Source organism: Mytilus californianus, unplaced genomic scaffold, assembly GCF_021869535.1.
Source record: "Mytilus californianus isolate M0D057914Y unplaced genomic scaffold, xbMytCali1.0.p SCAF_1, whole genome shotgun sequence".
NCBI lineage: Eukaryota > Metazoa > Mollusca > Bivalvia > Mytilida > Mytilidae > Mytilus > Mytilus californianus.
In genome coordinates this window covers 31,483,628-31,503,419 of record NW_026262581.1, presented here as the reverse complement: position 1 = coordinate 31,503,419, position 19,792 = coordinate 31,483,628, and the positions used below count along the sequence as shown (strand labels likewise).

Genomic DNA, 19,792 nt, shown 5'->3' with positions numbered 1-19,792 from the left:
TTATCTATAATATTATGTTTCTTTTTGTAATACAATTACTGTGACTTGACTATAGGTGTTGCTGTTTACCTTTACCTATTGTTCAACCATATTGTAAAATTGACAATACAATTGGGACATTTAAATTGACCAGTTGGTATTTTTAGAGTTGAGTCTACCTTTACATCCCAACTCCTTTATTCTAACAGGGGTGATCTGAGTCGGATCACCCCTTCCAGATCACCCTACCTTGAGTTTCTTTGTTCTGCATGCTTTCAATTGTTCTGTAACATTTTGGCGGGAATGTCGAACACACAATAAAACTAAGAAATATTTCTGCGGAATAAAGACTAACTTTCAAAATTTAGGTAGAAAAAATCTAAATTTCCAGTGTCTATGCCGGGAGTCGACCTTAAGCACATGAAACCACGATTCATACCCCTACACCAGGACGACTGGATACAAACTTACTGTTAATTTAAAATATTTAAACATTGTATATGGGGCTCATAAAGGGGAATATACTATATATTAATATAGAAAGTATATTATAATTATTGTATGTCATTCTTAACTAGATGTAATGAAGCGTAAATATTTTTCATATAGTCTAGAAGAGCTGGGATGTAAAATAGTTATCCCACTCGGACTTGTTGTGTCAGTGTAAGATCACCCTCAGGCCTGCGGCCGTCGGGATGATCTTACACTGACACACCGAGTCCTCATGGGATAACAATTACTGATTCTACCTATACTGTTTTTTATTCTCCTAACCCAACCTTACAGCATACTTTTTTCCTGACGTTTTTTATTCACCTAGGGTTATTCTATTATAAAATTGATAGGGAAGAAAATATTATTGGTTTTCATTGTTTTAAAATGCAAATATAGATGATCATAGATGATTAACCTAATTTTGACCCAAAATTCTAAATTAGTAAAAGATTTTCTTAACTGCATGATAATATGTAAGAAAATTAAAACTGTTTTTACATAATAAATGAATCTTTAAGTTTTTAACCCTTATACATATTATTGTCTAGTGAGCTCTTCAGGTGTTTTCAGTTTCAGTTTTCAGATGGATATGTTAGGCATTTCTTCATATATCCCATCAAACTTTTCATTGTGGAGTATTATTCGTAGTGTTTGAAATCTATTGGAATCAATGTGCATAAAATATTGGGATTTATCTTATTTTAATTCACTTCTTAGATGCCATTTAATTTTGCTTCTTAAAATATGTGACTTGTTTTTTTTCCAAGAATGGATTGTGATGAATGTATCAAGGAGGAAATAATTTATTCAAAATGTTTTGTGTGGCTTTCATATGATGATGTACATGTAAAATTCAAAATAATTTTGGAGTATACCATGCAGTGTTTTTCTTTGAAATCTGTTAGGATTTTTGTGCATAAAAATACTGTGTTCACTCAAAGGAGTTCACTTTTTATAAGATGGGATTTAGTTGATCTAAACGGTAAACAAAATTAAAAACTGGAGTGCAAGTAGTAGAAATAAGTTCATCCAACATGTTTCTGTGGCTTTAAATGTGATTTGAAAATAATCATTATAACATTTTGGATCTAATATGAAAATGATTCACCTGTTTAAATGGGAAATATATCATGGAAACGAAATAGAATGTCAATACAGTGGATATAGTCAAATCTAGTGATAAAGTGAAAATTAAAAGTAAAATATTTCAAAAACAATAACCTGAGGATAACAATTTTGAATGTTATGTTGGAAAAGTGTTATCATAATAAAATTCGGGATCTAATATTAATTAATTATGATACATATCATGGCAAATGAAATAAAAATTGAATACTGTGGATATAGTAAAATCAAGTTATATAGTGAAAAATATAAATAAAATATTCCAAAAAATTTGTAAAGTGATGATAATTATTTTGAATGTGATATTGGAAATAATTAAAAAAAAATATTTTCCAAAAACTAAAATTAGGAAAGTATTTAAAAATTATTACAAATAGTGAAACTGGAATACTAGATGGGATATCAAATATCGGTGTCAATAAATGAATAAATAAACAAATAAAACAGTGTATTCATAACTATTATTTTTGACATTTCACTATGCATACAGTAAACACGTTGTGCAAGGCTCATGTCAAGTATTGAACAAATGTCTAAATGAAGGAATGCACACATTTGTTCTGGGGTTTATTAATTGTGGAAAATTATGGACATTATAAAATAATTAAGATTTTCACAAGAGTAAAATAAATATATTTTGAGTTATCTCCCATTAGAAAAAGCCAAAGAAATGAAAGAGGTCTTTCAACAAAATAAAAGAAATCAGAGCACTCATAGTATTTGGCTTTGGAAACATTAAAAGGAAATGAAGACAATATGACATGCAATAAAATACCTGTTCTGGCTTGCTCACTCCTAAAATTTGAAATAACTGTAAAATAAAAATCTCTCTTTTTTTCATCCTAAATGTTTTTTTATTTGGCAATTGTATGGTCAATTACTTAAGGAATACATTCTTTTCGAATAAAAGATGGTAATTACTATGTTTATTCCCTATTTAAGGATTCTTCAATGAAAAACATAGGGAAATGAATTTATTAAAACATCAGTAGTTTTTAGCATATATTAGAACCTGAAATAAGTTTGCATCTTGTTATACTCTAGCTTTATTCATACCATATATGCTAATTGAAACTGTAGGCATGTTATTTTATGTAACAAAGATAAACATTGAACCCTTAATGCCACATGGATAATTTTTGAAAGACCTATCCCAGTTACACTACAACAGCATTCAGGTAGACTCTAAATGCATGAGTGATCATCTTTTTATCAACTCTAACAATACCAACTGGTCAATTTAAATGTCCCAATTGTATTGTCTATTTTACAATATGATTGAACGGCAACACACAGTTATAACAAAATAAAGACATAGGTCTGTATCACGAGGGTACAGTACGTTTTCATTGAATTACAAAACACTTAATCTGCAAAACGAGCATAAATATTATCCAGTTAAAAAATATTGCATTAGTTATTTCTTAACATGTCCGAATAGTTTATTTTGTACGTTTTACATTGTACATGTATTACTGCAGAAAAGATTATTGTAAGTTGTGACCATACTTATTGAAAGACCGTTAATTATTTATCAAATTGTAGCAAATCGAAAAAATTTTGTTTGGTGATATTGTGTGGTACATTTTTAGTATAGTTTACAGCGATGAGAAATCCACACCAGAAATAGCTAAAATAACTACGAACATAAGTGTCACAATAATTTGTAACGAGTTTATTAACAGCTTAACGGTTGAGAAAGCACAAGTAAGAAGTACCAAAGACATGTGTGATATATTGCTAATTTAAATTTGAAAAGTGAATTTGATTAGATACTTTCTGAATAAATATCCTAATAATACTGATGAGATAAAGTTCTATCTCTCTTTCAGTTGATCGAAATAGCAGAACCCTATATCGTCCGGCTAAAATACAATGATTTGTATTTCGATAATGAGGCGACCTTAAATGGTAAGTTTGAACTATTTCTTTTTAAATCTTTGATGTTTTAATTTGATTGGTTAAATGATAAATTGTGTTTTAATTGACTACGAAGCAATGATATTATTACTTTCCTCACTGGAAGGTAGTTGATTTGTCAATATGTTCGCTATTTTGGCTATGAGTTACACTTTGAAAAAATAATTCATTATTTTTAGCATCTTACCCAAAAAAAAGTATTAGATAGTAATCAAAGCAAGCTAGGACATAATGGAGTATTATTATTATCTTTTTTTTTTGTACTCTTATGGTGAGTTTACTTTGAGATAACGTATTTTGCGTATTTTTTCTCTTTCCTCAGTTTGTTATGTATACCACCACACAAATAACATGTCTTACATGTATTCGTACAGAATCAACTTTAGTGTCATATCAGTGTCACTGCAAAATACAGGAGCAATATAAACCTCCACGGCACATGACAGTATTAATTAAATTGTATGGGGACATGGAGTTCGTAAAAGTCAATGATGTCATTTATAACATATTTCATATGGAGATTGTCCCAAAGTGGATAAAGTTATGATCATTCCTTATGCAAATAGTGTTGATGTCACAGAATTCAAGAAAATTCTAATGTTCAGGAACAATACCGAATTTTAAAAAGTGCATGTAAAATGCATTTTTGTAAATAAACGCAAATAGGTTAATGCATGAAAGAGGAGATTCCAAATGCGAGAACAACCCTTGCGATATAAACTATAATAATCTTTAAGTAAAATTCAAACGTTTTCCAGAAATTTCCGAAAATTCAATTAGTATTATAAATAGTAGTTAGATATAACCCAACAGATTAGTAAATAAATCGTTGACTTTGTTGTACAAGCACCAACATTGACATGGAGACTCCTTCGAGTCTAATTAATCGGAAAATCCCGTAAGCCACTTGAAATTTTAAATGGCGGCATTTTTTTAAGATGGCCGCCCTTCTAGATAATAATAACTATTTTTACTATTCAAATTGATAAGCATGACCAAACTAAACGGTTTTTCGTTCAGATATTAAACATAATCATTATATGTATATCAACATAAATGAAAAAAATTGTATTTACTGGTAAATAACAGGGTTTTTTTTGTATTTTTATGGGTTTTATTCTTTTTTTTGTAACCATTTATTTTCTCTTAAATTAAAAAAAAAATGTAAAAATAACAAAAAAAACCGAACTCCAAGAAAAATTCAAAAAAGAAAACTCAATAAACAACTGGCAAAACCAAATACTCGAATACATCAAATAACACGACTCTATGGAAATCAAACTCCATTTAATTAAGTGTGGGCAAAACAAAGACAAAATATGTTAAAGTGACAATAATTAGGATAGAGCCGTCAATATAGTCTAATAATCACAAATACTATATGAAAATATAAATAACTAAGACAACAAAGTAAAATAATATACATGAGCACACTCCTCTGATAAAGTACAACAGGAAAAAAATAATAAATACAAGGAAACATATTCATAACACCACCATAACACTATAACTAAATGGCGGGATGTGTAAATACCGAGCCACGCTTTAACGTAATCATCAAAATTGAAGAGAAATAACAGTAGTATTGTTGTAACATAAAAATTAAACGAAAGAGAGGTGAAAGAAATCAAACGGATAATCAAACATTGAGGAAAAGGTCATGTCAATAAATATATTCTAGCCTTCAAAATTGCATTTACACAGAGGAAGACTCAAACGATAACACTGCACCTGCCGCGACATTCAGTTTTGCAGCCACACTTCGTAGGCTGTTGGCAATTGGCGGAAGTGCTGTCCAAAAGATTTACCACATGTCATCTTGATGTCACTAGACCTTTGATACATAGTGACTAAGAACCTTTCAAGAATATAATGATGTTCTGCGTCAATTGTTGCTTTTACAAAAACAACAGACGCCTCAGGACAAAAAATCCATGTTTACAATGCACTCCTTTTTCCCTTTCCAGTGAATGCAGAAATGACATCACATCCACTGAAAGCGTGGAAAAATAGAAGGCCCTTGGACTTTTCTGGGCCAATTGACATACTTATATCATGTTTGGGAATCCACCTCAAGCTACACCACGAAGCTGCTGAATTGGTAGAACACTGACCGTAATGACAAGGACATCCGTGTCGCTGGCTTTAATCAAAATAATTTTGTTACCATCGGCTGCAGCGTGTTTTGCATGCAAGAAGGTTCGTGTGTCGGATTCCTCGTGATTGCAGTGTTTCAGTCCTTCAATACGCATTGACTGATTGCAGACAACATTCTCTTCTTGAGTGACTATGACTATTATTTTGACACATCTTTACAATTTTATCCGCCAGAAAGTTAAATAGCTCAGTCTTGTTGCTATTGTCTCTGATGAGGCTTCGCCAATTTTGTGGGATTTTCCCTTTATCAGTCACTCTGCGTCTAACGCCTATGCCTCGCTTTATCGTGTTTCAGCTTTAAACGAGAGGACCAGTATACACCAAACACAATATCTGTTCTTGTGTAAGTACATGTACAACTATATGTTTATTCTTTTGGACTACCTCTAGTGCTGCATATTCTTTAAACGTCTTCAATATCCTTGGAGGCAATGCATTGATTAAAGCCGTCTTATATGATGACACCAGCTTCTCTGGTTCAGTATCAGGAGGAGTAAAGTGAGTCTCCAGTATTGTGGCAAGCTGATTTCTGACAGCTTTAAAGATTACCATTATTACTCAGTGCAGCGGGAAAAGACCGATTCTCATGCTGAAAAAATTCCATCAGGTCACATTCTCTAGACTGGCAGGATATGAAAAGTGTAGAGAATAGACGATAATCATCCTTTAAGTTTTTTCCTTTGAATCCCCTGCTTTCAGTTCTGACTTTTGCCGAAGGAAATCTGTCTTGTTCTTCTTGATTGGCTGATGAAATGAACACTCCTCTGTATCCAGCCCTTTCATGAACTCATTGAAGTGCGTTTACCATTATCAAAATGAGCAGCAACCATTTGAGCAGCACTACGATGGGCAACACTTTTTGTATCTAGTGTAAAAAGTTCATCGGTCTCTTCCATAAATGGATTGCCCATATTTTTCATTACATTATACAGCTTCTGTACCTTATCGAAGAAATTTTGTGTGTGTGTTCTGTCTGTTCGTGATGTCTGTTTCTTTCATTGGCATCCTTGGTTGTAGATGCCGATTCATACTGAGTTACCTAGTGACTGCCTTCAGGTCCGGCTACCATCTAACGTCGTGGTGCAGATGGGTCTTCTGTCACACCAATGGCACCACCATAACCTTTGATAACAGCCTTCGCTTGCACATGTGCTTGGTCTATAGCCAACGCTGAAAATTCACGATTAGATTTGTGTACAATAAATTTTCCGTTATGGAATTCTGCAGTCAGCTGAGGATGTGTACGCTCAAGTAACATCATGTCTCTGAGATGAATGGGAAGTCATCGTACATAGTTAACATTGATGTTGGCAAAAAAGAAAGGTAACAACTCGCACAATGATTGACGGTATAAAGAAAAGTCTGCTTCTCGAAATGATCGGACCAGGGACAAAATTGTTAATTCCATTGTCAACACCAGATTCCAGAATTGAAACTGTGGACTTTCAGTTTTGCGCCTTTAGCACTAGTCTATGATACATAGCACATCCTGTGTTTGTTCACTGGCCTCTGAGTCTGAACAGTAACACATGTAGGCTTCTTTAAGTAGCTTGTAGAGTGTTCTAACTGTAACCTGGTGCACTTGAAGCAGAAAGAAAGGATTCTGCTGTCCCCGAGGAAACAATCCCTGCCTCAACAATGGCTCCTGTCCATCCACTATTTTGGAGGAGGTTTCCAATGGACTTAAATGCTGCCATTTCAATATGCAGACCCCCAAACACAATGACAAACTTGTGTACGCCATACTTTTTGGGCCAATGCCACTGTATTTGTTTTGCTAATGCGTAGATTGGCTGATCAGCAGCAATAACGGGAGTCAGAAATGGATTCAGATATGCAACCGTGTCTATAATCTTATTCATGACATGCTGCATTGTAGCCACTGAATGGATTTGGTCACGGAGGAGAGGCATAGTTTTGGCATATACAGAAATTCCCAAATCGATGCAAATGAGGTTTCGCAGTCTTTTGAATGCCCGGGAGTTGCTGCTCCTTCTCTGTACTTAAAATAGTAAATATATTGTAAAAGTTGAGCCATTGTTAGATCGGTCTTGGATGCACCAAAGAGTAATTGTGACTTTGTATCAGCACCATGCTCAATCATGCACACAATTAAACTGAAGAAATGTGGAAGGAATTGCACTTTCAACACATCCTTCATGAAATGTTCTAGTAAATCATGACTCATGGTCAATCATGTGTCCACGCAAGATCTTGGCAGCTTTGGCGAGGATAATAGCTTATGAATTGTTGGATGCTTGTGACAAGGCCGCAACAATATACTTTTTGAAAGCTAGAAGAATATCCTTTCCCTTCTTATGAGCTTCAAGTTCAGGAATTTCTTCGAGCAATTCTTCCTTTAATCTAGTGGAACTGATATCAGGTGTTTTCATTCCTAATGTTTAAGTCGTACAAAATGTTTGTAGAGATTGGCTAGATCTGCAAGACGGAATATAGCAGGATTATCACTACTTATTTTTGTCTACACTATGTAGGTGAGGAGCTCTGAAAACACAAGTGTATATACTTCACTTTCTTCAGACAGTTCGCTGTCATTATGATTTTTAATTGCTAATAGGTAAGCCTTCTTCTTGTTGTACAGAGCTGTCAGACAAGAATAGTGATACTTCAGCTCTTGTGCAACAACGTCTCCTCCACTAATTACAGTCAGAAGCTTTCCAACATTAAGTTTTCGGGCACATTCATTTAACCTTTTATCAAGCTGCATTGTCATGGCTTGTCGCAGTTCAGATGTTGGATTTTCCTTATCGCATAAAAAACACACACGACATTCAATGCTGGTTCTTCTAACCTTGCTTTGTCATCGTCTGAAGAGGTCCTATTTATAGCTGACCTCTTCCTTGCCCTGTCTACCTTGGTATTGTTGAACAATAACCTACAGCTCTGGTGATATTTGACACTGTTCCGTCTCAGTGTGTCTTCAAAACCATCACCTTCGCCTAATCTGATGGGATTTAAAATGATCTGAAGTTGGTTAATGGGTTGATAGAGTGGAATGTTTGTTGCGATCATGTAGTAGCCATCATTTTCTTTGTTGCATGAATAGTGAGTTGGTGGAGATTTAAGATCTTCACCTTTTTTTTCTGTCTGACAAAGGCAACATTTGTTCCAATCAGTTTGATATTTGGATTTCAATGGGGTCACACTTGACATCCTTATAATATTTATCTTCACAATTTCAATAGACTACTATAATTATGTTATCCTCTTGCCACCTTCAACTAAACGCTAGTTATGTTAATGACGTTTTCCTGACAAAATTAAAGGATATAAATCTTGAACTTTATACAATTCCAAAGTGTATTGCCTTATGAATTGTGAACAGTAAGTTTGTGACATATAAAAAAAAGTAATATAGAATATAACTGAAAATTCACATATTTACAATAAAACATGAGGCAGAGGAAGATGTGTCTATCCGTAACTGATGATGGGAACTGTCTAAAATGTTTGAATATTATATAGTATTTGGCTTATGTATAAAAGCAAATGTATTATTTGACCTAAAACCATTAAAATGTAACTACTAAGACTACTTTTATATTATTTTTTTTAAACCCGGATTGGAGGCCCTCTCAAAAATGGCCACCATTTTGAAAAAAAGATGGCTAACGAGTACATTTTTCAAACACGTATCCTAAGGGGAGTACACATGCAAATGTTGATGCTTGTACAACAAACTGAACGATTTTTCTGAATATTGACGTAATCTGCTGGGCTAATACTTTAAATTTCCATTTTCGTAAATGGATCAGTCAAAGAAGAAATTATATTTGTAAATATTAAAGGGTATGATAAATCTGAAAGATAAAAAAAAAACAGTAGATATTTGACATTGTATTACTAACCTGCGTCATTTTTTTTAACACGCGAGGGATATATGATCACGCACAGCTGTATAATTGAATATCGTGTCAAGGAGGTAATTGCATTTCATTATATTTTCACCCAATGTAAAATTCTTCATGTATTGACTATTTTACATTTTTAGTCTAAATGGACAGTTGTAGGGATTCAATTTAATACGTTTCTTGTTCGAAATCTAAACAATGGCATGATGATCATTTATAACAAGTTATTCTATGATGATTTTTTTTCTCAATTAATACAAGAAAAACAGGTCCTTTTTCAGCAAATAGTTAAGATATAAGTTTACAATATTTGAATAATAATCGTTTAAATTTACATGATCAAAATTGTTTTATTTCTCTGTCTGTTATCGTTTACTCAAAACCATATAGAGGATTAGGATACAATATATACTGTCGTATTCTTGGACGGTCCATGATGTATCATTATCAGCGAGGGGTACTTCGAAAACATAACTGCTTCAAATCTAGTCTTGAACATTGCACATGCTATCTAACTTAAAGAATCAGTTTCTTTGGTATAATTGATTTGATATTTATATTAAAACACCATTGAAGAATGCAAAACGGATAAAAAACATAGATCCGTTCAAAAACCCGAAACAAAAAGTATAAAACATGAAAAAAATATATACTTTCTCATCAGTTATGTAGTTATTCCGATAATATTCATTAAACTGTAATATTTAACAATTTATTTTATTCAAAAAGTGAAGAAATGAAATGGAAGTTCCTTTCGTGTGCTATATGAAAACTGAACAGCGGTGCATAATTGTATCCGTCGGATCTAAAACGAAATGAATGAGGATCGGTTGTACGATGTATATTTTGTTTTTGTAAATTTGTAGTATACACATGTGGTAGTTTCCATAACAACAAAAACTGTGGCAAATCACAATTCGTTAAGAACTGTCATTGGAATAACAGTTGTTGTATTGATATAAGATCTGGAATGTGCAGTCAAAATAAAGACACAGTTACAGTCAAAAAGGTAAATGTGACTGCCTTGAAACTCTTTAAAACTGGACTTGACATTGTGCCATAGCAAAATGTAAAAAGACAATGTGTCATCTTTATTTGAATATAAGATCAAAAGGGAAAAAAGGTTTTATATGTACATGTCCATGTGATTAACAGTAATATCGCTTCTAGTGAAATTGCTGAAAAATGTATTGAAATTTTACACCATATGCTGATACGACTTTATAGAAAATGTTATTCCACCATTATCATGCTGCCTGTGGAAACATATGATAATAACTTATAAGATATACTATAAAAGAAAAAAGAGGAAAGCGATACTAAGGAAACAATTGAAACACATAATTCGAAGAAAATAGACAATACCTTGACAAAAGAGAAAAATGAAGGAAGACAAAAAAAAAAGCTCACAAGTCACTACACAGAAATCCAAGGTCTGAGCAAAACAACTCTCACAAAAAACAGTGGTAATTTAGTTGCTAATATATACAACACGATAAAATAAATTGAATTAACCAAGTCTTGTAGATCAATGTTGTTAGCATACTGGTAAAGATAACGTAAAAGAAATATAAAAGGAGCATTATCATATTCCTATTTTTTAAATGAAGATAGATCAGTTTTTAGTTTTCTATGTTGTATTTTGTGCACTGTTGTTTGTCTTTTGATTTTTGTCTTTTCCTTTTTTTTTTTTGCCATGGCATTGCCAGTTTAGTTTCGACTTATGAGTTTGAAAGTCCCTTTGGTATCGTTTGCCTCTCTTTAAGCAGTTATACATTTACAGATTTATCCTGTGAGTGGACCAGTCAAAGGAGGGACATCAATAATTGTATCTGTCAATAACGAAGACGATGAGCCGGATTATTTTTTCATTGATGGAGCTGAATGCACCGACATTACAGAAGAAAAGGACGATAAGGACGATTTTACGTAAGTTTACCGTAGTAATGCAATAGTTTCTGAATATAATATCGATATCTAGAATATAGTTTGGCTATTTTTGTCAATGAGTTGCTGTCTGATTCATATACACCCACCATTTCCTTTTATTCATATATATTTATGAAACGTTAAATTGTTTATGTAAAAAATACAGAAGCTATGATAAGATGAATAAGAAAGACGAACACACCCTAAACCACACAAACCAGATATCAGAAACTCACGAGATACCAAATAGGGACAAGAACGCTTGCACAAACAACATATATAGAACGATAAAAACAACAGATGAAATTTAGGAAATAAGTAACTGAAATCAAAGTTATTGCACTTTAAAATACAAGGAATATCAGAATACTCGAACAGCATATTGTTTTTTCTCATTAGTAAACCCAGAAGTAGAGTTAATGCCACATTAGAAGAGGAAGACAGTTCGTAAGTTTACCATAGTAATGCAATAGTTTTGAAATATTATATTAACACCAAGAATATAATTCGGCTATTTGTTGTCAATCAGTTACTGTTTCATTGATGTATATCACACATTTCCTTTGTATTCATACATATTTATCAAACGTAAGATTGTTTATGTTAAAAATACAGAACCTATGATAATATTCAATTGACAAAACGAAATGGTTTCTGAACCACCTAGTAAAGTTTGTATTAGTAACAATTTTCCTGAAATTATGTATAGGTCAAAAAGAGTAAGATTGACACACTCTAAACCACACAAGACACAAAACTGTGCAGAAATTTCCAGGGACAGTACACATTCAAGATACCAAACAAGTACAAGAACGCATGCACAAACAACAAACGATAAAAACAACGGATACATTTTAACGATTTAGAGACTGAAATAAATAGTTTTACAATTTAAAATATGATGAATAAATCGAAATACTCATACCGCATATTGTATAACCAAATAGTGGAACTAAAAGTAATTAAGGTGTAGTATCTATTATAATACAAATGAATGCCTTCAATTATTTTGAGATTTTCAGTTCATACCGACCCACCAATTGAAAAAGATATTACATTGTGCAATTCTATACCTGAATTGGATTCTGAATATTGAGTTATTTATGATCAATATGGACCTTAAGTAACTAATAGTTATTCAATGAATATCCATATTTTTCAGCAGGTTCAGTTGTATAACTGGAGAAGTTTCAGAACCGAATAATGGCAAAATAAACATGTCATTTAAAGGTCGTCCAAGCCCTATCGTGAAAAATACATATTTTACATACAAGGTAAATATATTGAATAAGAACGTTTATTAGATGGACAAAGTATACGCAAGTAAATTTTGTACTTTTGAGATAATTGAAATTTTCGACATTTCTTGTCCAAATGAAACTGCATTGAGATATGTTGACAAGCGATTCAAAATCATTTTACTGCTACAAATCCATTGATGCAATGTCATAGTTGCCGTGGATATTCACAATCCCGTAAATATGTAATATTTTGAATAGACTATCGATTAATGCGCATTATATTTGCTGTTAGTTGTAAATATCCTGATGATTGTTTTGGAGATCACGTTTTACCGTGTATTTGCTAAAATTTCACATGTTCACTTTGCAAATTTTTAAAGATCTTTCGAAAATTGATGATGCGTTTTTTTAAAATTGATCGTACTAATAATTGCACCAATAGTATGATTGATGTGCTTGCAGAGATGCATATAACACCAACGGAACAGTCTTCTGACCGACTTGCAGATTTTTATATAACTTCTCGTACTTACATCCTTCGTTACAAGGAAAAGAAAACATTCCAATCATTAATTCAAAAGCTGATGTAGATTAATCTCTTAAATTGACCGTTTCAATAGATATTTGAATATTTTTATTTACTGCATGTATATTGTTGCTAGTCATTGGGGGAACCAAATTAGCACAGGCTATCCAAATTAACACAGGCTATGATCAATTTGTTCCATTATTATCTTCTGCAAAATTTTGTGTATAGATAACATATGTATTGTTTTTGGAAGGAAATATGCATTTTATTACTATGAATAACAAAATGTATCTAATATTTCTAATTGAGAGCAAATTAGTAATCATTAATAGCTTTTATGTGAAAAATGGTTTTCATGAACTGTTGTGCACTCCTATTATTTCAATATTTACCATTCTATGACAAAGCAATTAAAATTAAACGAAAACGTCAATATCAATTGTTTGCAAAAAAAACTTGAAACATTTATATCTTATCATCAAATTATTTTTTTCTCACTGAACAATTCTAAAAATCATTTATAAAATGAGTTGTTCCTGTTGTTCTTTCAGAAGTATGAAAAATGCATTATTAATGCCACGAGATTCTGTTTAATTCTTTATTTTTTCCTAATATCGATCGATTCGTGGAGTAAAATCAACATTGATATTTCAGGTTCCAGGTGACATCCATGATTTTCATCCTATGAAGGGAATTTTAGCTGGAAATACAACCATTACCATAACAGGCCAAAATATTACGTTTGAAGGACCAGACCGATACACCATAGATTTCTGTGATAGATATAACGTTATCTGCATAGAATGCAGGTTATTTGAAATTAATTATTCTTATATGATTTTATAATATTGATTTACATGTAAGCAAAATTAAATTACAATACATAAATAATCATACGAGTTCCATTTTGGTCGACTTTTTTTTGCATATGAAACATTTCATCATCTGTCACAAAGTCATTTATAATGCAATTGTTTACCTTGATTGAGAATTTTTTTTAAATTTTCAGTTGAACTATAACAAGGCAAACATAAAGATTCATTTTTTCATTAATTATAGCGAGAAGATATACAGAACTATACAAGTTGACGTGGGATATCGAAATCCAGAAAATAATACTATTAGTTACATAGTGTGCTAGTGACCTAATACGATATATATAGGGTCAGTAAATTCCATAAGCGGTGAGAGCGAAGCGTAAATCCCCATATTGAATTTACTGACCCAATATATATCGTATAAGGTAACTTGCACACTATGTAACAAATTTATCTTACCGACTATCTTAAAATGTGGTATTTAGACTAGTGGCCTATCAAAGTTATCAAGTCTTCAATACCGTTAGTATTAAGAACCTACTTCCATTGGTCTATACAAAAACAAATGCCAACAATAACAATTTGTTAGCTTTAAATGTATTTTATGAATTTATTTCAATCGTTCATCATCAATTTCTTCGTCTTATGAAACCTTTAAGATTTTTCCTCAACACCTTGTTGTTTTTTATGAAGGGACGTAACACCACTACTAACCGTGTATTGAAATAAGTCCTGCCTATTAACCCAATATGGAATATACACGGTCTCTACGCGGTTGCTTTTAACCAATCATTCCCTAGAACTGTATACGAGGATAGATAAAAGACATTACCAATTTAAACGAGATAACTAACAAAAAAACAGAGTATGCGAACACATGAAACTGAAGCTATGCGTACTGCAGAATTTCATTAAAATGATAGAACACCAAGTTGTGCCGACAGGTTTAACATAGCCTTCTATCTTTTTTCGGAAATTTAGAAATGCTTTCATCTTCCAATTACACATAGCAAGTTGAGTCAGTCAAACTTTAGTTTGAACTACACGTAGTAGTATTTCTCATATGACAAATAACTCAAGTCTAATCATGAATCTAAAGTTAAATCGAGCTTTTAACCAGGGCTGAAAGTACTTACGATAGTTAAAGTCAAAATATATTTACACTGTAAAAAAGTAGTTCAATATGACAGTAAATAGGTTAAATGTAACCTAAACATACAAGTTAGCAATATCCTTTAACTCTACGTTCCGCTATATAGATGATGTTCTCTCACTAAATAATACAAAATTTGGTGACTATGTTGAACGAATCTATCCCATCGAACTAGAGATAAAGGATACTACAGATACAGTTAAGTCTGCCTCATATCTTGACTTACATCTAGAAATTGACAATGAGGGTCGGTTGAAAACAAAACTTTACGACAAAAGAGATGATTTCAGCTTCCCAATTGTGAACTTTCCATTTCTATGTAGCAACATGCCAGCAGCGCCTGCATACGGAGTATATATCTCCCAATTGATACGATATTCCCGGGCTTGTGTTTCCTATCATGATTTCCTTGATAGAGGATTGCTGCTCACAAGGAAGCTATTAAACAAAGAGTTCCAAATTGTGAAGTTGAAGTCATCACTTCGTAAATTTTACGGACGCCATCACGAGTTGGTTGACCGTTATGGAATAACCGTTTCACATATGATATCGGATATGTTCCTTATGTCGTAACTACAATACCCTCCCTTTTCACGAATGTGACTTACCGAATTAGACTATTTACCGGATTTGTAATAACATAAGCAACACGACGGGTGCCACATGTGGAGCAGGATCTGCTTACCCTTCCGGAGCACCTGAGATCACCCCCAGTTTTTGGTGGGGTTCGTGTTGCTTAGTCTTTGGTTTTCTATGTTGTGTCATCTGTACTATTATTTGTCTGTTTGTCTTTTTATTTTTGGCCATGGCGTTGTCAGTTTGTTTTCGATCTATGAGTTTGACTGTCCCTCTGGTATATTTCGTCCCTCTTTTGTATACTGTTACTGTGACTTGATAAGTGGTGTTCCTCTCCACCTATGGAAGTTCATTCAATTTATTGCATATTTGCAATTTGTTTCATATCAAAATGTTCAACTGGTTAGAAATTTCATAATTTTAGATAATTTACAAAAATCAAGTTTGAAGCAGGTATTTTCTTATATTAACGCGGCAACGACTAACCTTTAATGGCGTCAGCTCTTTTAAATTCCCAAACCGTTGTTATAAAAATTTCGAAATATATGTCAAGTTAACTGCAGAAACACATTATTTCGTGTGTTATATATAATGTTTTTTTACTGTTAGTTTTTAAACAATTTTTTAATGTGGTTTCATGTTGTTTCAGCATTTTTGATAGTGTAAATATGAATGATTCCAAAATAATGTGCAAAACTGGGGAATCAAATGAAACTCGTAACTTGACACAGTTGGTGGTTGTTATAGATACGTTGACAACATTACGACTGAATAGAACATTTCAGTATTTACCGGATCCAACATTTGATATTTCGAATGAAACTTTAAAAGCTATAGAGAGGTGGGTATTTATTAGTTTAGAATGCATGGTGGTATATATTCGAGAGCAAATTAGTGACAGCGAACATTTTCAACAGATTTTAAAGCGCCTTTCACATTCGCAAAATAGTATGTGTCTTATTAATTAAACGGTCGATGATATATTAGAAGATACACTATTTCTATAAAAGGTTAAAAACTGTATAGTGTATTATCTAAGGTTTAAGACTTTTTGATGTTGCATATAACATGTATAAGGTTAAAAACTTTATAACGTCTCATTTAACAGTACACACCTTATAACGTCTAATACAAGGTTAAAACAATATAATATCTGATACAAAGTTCTTAATAATGTATCATATTAGATTGAAAACTTTACTATGTCTCATATAAGGTAAAAACTTTATAATGTCTCATATGACGTTTAAAGCTTCTAACATAAGTAATACATCGTTACGGAAGTTCGAATCTGTCCCGCTATAATTTGAGCATTCACAAAAATGCAGTGTATTTCTGTAGGGCTTAATAGTTAAAGTTAGAGCTATTGAAAGGTGTGGTAAACCAAGTGTGGACAATTAAAAAAGATGTTCTGTTAATTGTATTATTAAGACTTGAAACAAGTACACTGTTTCTGGTTTCCAATGGTATCAAAATGCACTTTATAACCTCATTACCTGGTGATTTGAACAGTGTTAGCTTTTGAGACAGAATTGAATTAACCCAGTTAAGTTAAGGAACCACAGAGTAATGCTCAAAATAATTATATGAATGATATTCCTTACATTTTAATTATCATGTTTACAGTATACATGATCCATGTCACTTGTGGACATTTACAAATTTGTGTGATTTTATTTTTTAGTGGAGGCGCTAAATTTACAATCAATGGTGATGGTTTCAAAAACGTTGGACAGATAACTGTCGAAAGAGTGGTAAGTGATTCATGTGATAGGTATAGAGACATATCGAAACACGAATAGGTATCTAGATCCTCATATTTAGGACGATGTATGACCATTTTTATCAACTAAATAGTTCCTTATATACCGTATTGTATGGCTTTTGACAGATTTAACATTATTTGGCAATATCCTTTGTTTTGAACAAATGTAGGATTTCAGAAATGTCATAATTTATTTAAATAGATTTATTGTCAGATAGACTATATTAAATTGAAAAGAAAGGGTGTAGTGTTTTCATCCATAACACAAAATCTTTACACACACTTGTCAAATATATAGAAAAGAAACGGCGCACTATTTCAAAACTGCAGCGAGGACTTAAACACAGAGCAAACGCTCACACCTCACTATACGTTTAAGACTTCTCTAAAACCGGTTTGTAGATATATTAAATAAACTTATTTATACCGAGAGATGAAGGTCTGTTTGTACAATAACCACGGTGCGAAGCTATTAGTTTCAATCGATATTCACACCATCTTGCAATTATTAATAAGTAACTGTTAGTTGTGATTGGTTGTTTATGGTGTGGCTAAGATTCTTTAGACTTCAATGATTTATAAAAATGGGAACCCGTCAGGAAAGGGAGAGGAAAATACATACGGATAGTCTGACAGTATGGGTATTCGAGATCCAATCGATGAATTTGTTGCTATAGAATCACATAGTGTTGTACAAGCGCTGATAGTTAAACATGATACACATATTACTACACATTTCCTATGTTAGCTTTAATCTGTATAACACGATTAGTTTTATTCACATTATACCCTATGTATGGTGGTTATAGAATACCATCAGTCATTACATATGCTATACAAAAATGATAGCTCTCTTCATTGATGTGTTCACTCGATGCTGACGGAAATGCTATAATAAGGTATTTATTTGTCAAAAGTAATCACAATTTAGAACGTATGAATCTAAAACTGAACTTTAAAAAACAGAACTACACAACAACCAACCCAGAAGTATATAACGTCAACATTGCAGATGTAAAAACTCGGAATATGGTTAATGAAATACTTCTAAAAATCACCAAAAAAACAAAAACCACAAAAAACAAAAAACAAAAGCCGGCGTTAATTTATGATACTTCGAACCACTCCGTACCTTTTTTTGAAAGATTAAATTATATTCAATAATGATTAATTACATTCCATAACATTGACTTCCGCGGACTTCTTTGATAGATTTCAATGACGTTCATTTGTTCTAAAACAAAATTCTGATGCAAGTATCATTCAGTAATAACAGAATGGTACAGAAAAACAATTCTTCTAAAATACCATCTTTATTTTCCAGACAGTATTTTTGTAAAAACCGGAAACAATAATTATCAAAAAGTTTAGGCAAACACAGGTCTTATCTAGAATTTTGTTACATAAATTGTCAGGAAACAAAGTATGAATATAGGTTAAATTATTCAGACAGCCATATAGTTAAATAAAACTGCACCCCTTTAACCACTTGTTTTGTAGTTCTTCATTTCAAAGTCACATTAAGAACTCCCTCACGTTGAAAAAGCTCGCAACGCACCACAAATTAATATAAGAATTTTATAAGTTATTTTTCATAGATATATATATATACATCATTTAATCATTTAACTGTCACAAATTGGAAGAAACACAACAAAGCAAACAATGTTGAAAGAGGGGGTTAAAATCGAGAACATTCATATCTGTACTTTTACTTACCTTCTTTTTTTTTAGGATGAGCCTTGTGAAGTACCTTCTGATAAGCAAGCTGTTTGCCAAACACCTGAAAAATTACTAAATCAGCCAAATGTCCAAACTGTTATTGTTAATTTTGACGGAATAGCACGTACTTTTGAGATTAATTATGTTGATGATCCTTCTTTCGAAAGGTTCGATGGTGTAGTTGATTATGACAAAGAATCTCCCATTACAATCAAGGTAAGTAAAGCAAAATCAAGAATCAACTAACACAATTTGAAAATTAAATAATGAATTTCTCTTATATCGCTCATAAAATAATAATGTATTGCACATGGAAATATAATTATCATTTAATATAAAAACAGCTGATGTTGAATCGTTCATAATCAAGTACAACTATTTCGTTATGAACCTTCCAACAGTTTTATTTGAAACCGCCCTTCAGATTCAGAGAGCTGACTGTGGAATAGGTTTTTTTTCAATTTGTAGCCATTTTGGAATATTAGTACTAAACATATTTAAGCATTTTAGT

General features: G+C 32.3%; 1 protein-coding gene across 3 annotated transcripts in view; it reads left to right on the top strand.

Moving 5' to 3' along the window:
* Positions 1-19,792, top strand: part of LOC127718538 (plexin-B1-like) — an 89,136-nt gene that overhangs the window by 44,610 nt on the left and 24,734 nt on the right. For 2 of the 3 annotated variants that reach the window (XM_052224610.1, XM_052224618.1), the window contains exons 12-20: positions 3,432-3,510; positions 10,415-10,557; positions 11,332-11,477; positions 11,877-11,924; positions 12,640-12,751; positions 13,902-14,056; positions 16,444-16,635; positions 17,479-17,548; positions 19,294-19,497. In XM_052224610.1, the coding sequence (XP_052080570.1) occupies positions 3,432-3,510; positions 10,415-10,557; positions 11,332-11,477; positions 11,877-11,924; positions 12,640-12,751; positions 13,902-14,056; positions 16,444-16,635; positions 17,479-17,548; positions 19,294-19,497 (1,149 nt within the window). The remainder of the gene's footprint in view (positions 1-3,431; positions 3,511-10,414; positions 10,558-11,331; positions 11,478-11,876; positions 11,925-12,639; positions 12,752-13,901; positions 14,057-16,443; positions 16,636-17,478; positions 17,549-19,293; positions 19,498-19,792) is intronic. The other variant, XM_052224625.1, reaches the window with a different exon arrangement.